A 1,635-nucleotide genomic window follows, 5' to 3' on the forward strand; every position below is an offset into this window, starting at 1 on the left:
GAGTGAAATGAATGAATTCACCACTCCTTTCTTCTCAGATTCTGTTCTGATGCATTGCCCTGCCTACCTCTCAATTCTTTTCTCTGTAGCAGTTATCCCTTTGCTTTACCCTGGCCTCGCTAGGGAAAAAGAGCAAAGTGCCAGAGGACTTTTAACTGAATATGGCAGTAACTTTGTAGCTCTATGTGATCACAGATTAAGAAGTTATTCTGGCTATGAAATGGTGAGATGGGATTGGATTTCGATAGCATTGCACATAGTAGACCCTTGACTGGTATTTATTGAATTGGCTTGAATTCTGGGATATCATTATCATATCCAGTAATTTGAATTCTCCCTTTATTCTCTTCCTACAGGCAATTTCAGAGATTGCCCTGCTGACTGAATCAATGGACAGAGTGAACCATACTGATGTATATGAGTTTGTATTCCTGGGACTCACTAATTCTTGGCACATTCAGCTTCTGCTCTTTGCATTTTCCTCTGTTTTCTACTTGGCAAGCATGCTGGGAAATTCCCTCATTGTGTTCACAGTGACTTCTGATCCTCACTTACACTCTCCCATGTACTTCCTGTTAGCCAACCTTTCCTTCATCGACTTGGGGATTTCTTCTGTCACTTCCCCCAAGATGATATGTGACCTTTTCAGAAAACACAAAGTAATTTCATTCTCTGGCTGCATCACTCAGATGTTTTTTATTCATTTGATTGGTGGTGTTGAGATGGTGTTACTCATAGCCATGGCTTTTGACAGATATGTTGCCATATGTAAACCTCTCCATTATTTGATTATTATGTGTCCAAGAATGTGCACTTTACTTCTGGCTGCTGCTTGGATCATTGGCCTCATCCACTCAGTGGTCCAAATGGCTTTTGTAATTAACCTGCCCTTCTGTGGTCCCAATGAATTGGATAGTTTTTACTGTGATCTCCCTCGGTTCATCAAACTTGCCTGCACAGATACATACAGACTTCAGTTCATGGTCACTGCCAACAGTGGCTTCATGTCCTTGGGTGTCTTTCTCATTTTGATCATATCCTATATTTTCATCCTAGCCACAGTTCAAAAACATTCATCAAGAGGTTCTTCTAAGGCTCTGTCTACTCTTTCCACTCATATCATTGTGGTGATTTTGTTTTTTGGTCCAACCATCATTTTCTATGCATGGCCATTTAACACATCACATCTGGATAAATTTCTTGCTATCTTTGATATGATTCTGACTCCCTTTCTGAATCCAGTCATCTACACACTAAGGAACAAAGAGATGAAATTGGAAATGAGAAGAGTGTATAGCCAGCCTGTGAATTTCAGGAAAATCTCTTAAATAACTTGATGAGAAGGCAAGAACTTTGAATTTCCATAATCAGAAAGTCTGGAAAAAGAAGTTGTAAGGGGAGAGGATGAATTTGGTTTTGAGCCTGTTGATTTTGAATTCCTAAGGGGATCCAAATGGGAATTTCAAATATGGATTTGGAAACAGGAGCCTAGAGATGGGTGAGAGCTTTGAATGTTGTCTACATAAAAACATAACTCTAAGAATAAATATGCATGAGATCATCTCTGGAGAGTATAGATGGAGCAGAAAGGAAATCCTAGGGCAGAAATTTGAGGGGATTTACTATAATTATGAG

At 39.4% G+C, this 1,635-nt stretch overlaps 1 protein-coding gene across 1 annotated transcript; it reads left to right on the forward strand.

Annotated features, from left to right (window-relative positions):
• The first annotated feature begins 374 nt into the window (after nt 1–374).
• Nucleotides 375–1,328, forward strand: LOC114048912 (olfactory receptor 4F3/4F16/4F29-like). The gene has a single exon (XM_027870070.1). It carries the CDS (start codon nt 390–392, stop codon nt 1,326–1,328), a length of 939 nt encoding a protein of 312 aa, XP_027725871.1. The 5' UTR covers nt 375–389.
• Nucleotides 1,329–1,635: the final 307 nt, after the last annotated feature.

The sequence above is a fragment of the Vombatus ursinus genome, unplaced genomic scaffold (genome assembly GCF_900497805.2).
Source record: "Vombatus ursinus unplaced genomic scaffold, bare-nosed wombat genome assembly UNPS02014794.1, whole genome shotgun sequence".
Taxonomy (NCBI): Eukaryota; Metazoa; Chordata; class Mammalia; order Diprotodontia; family Vombatidae; genus Vombatus; species Vombatus ursinus.

Bases quoted from the DNA above. Each gene is read 5' to 3' on its own strand.
- LOC114048912 (XM_027870070.1), top strand. From the start codon at position 390: ATGGACAGAGTGAACCATACTGATGTATATGAGTTTGTATTCCTGGGA.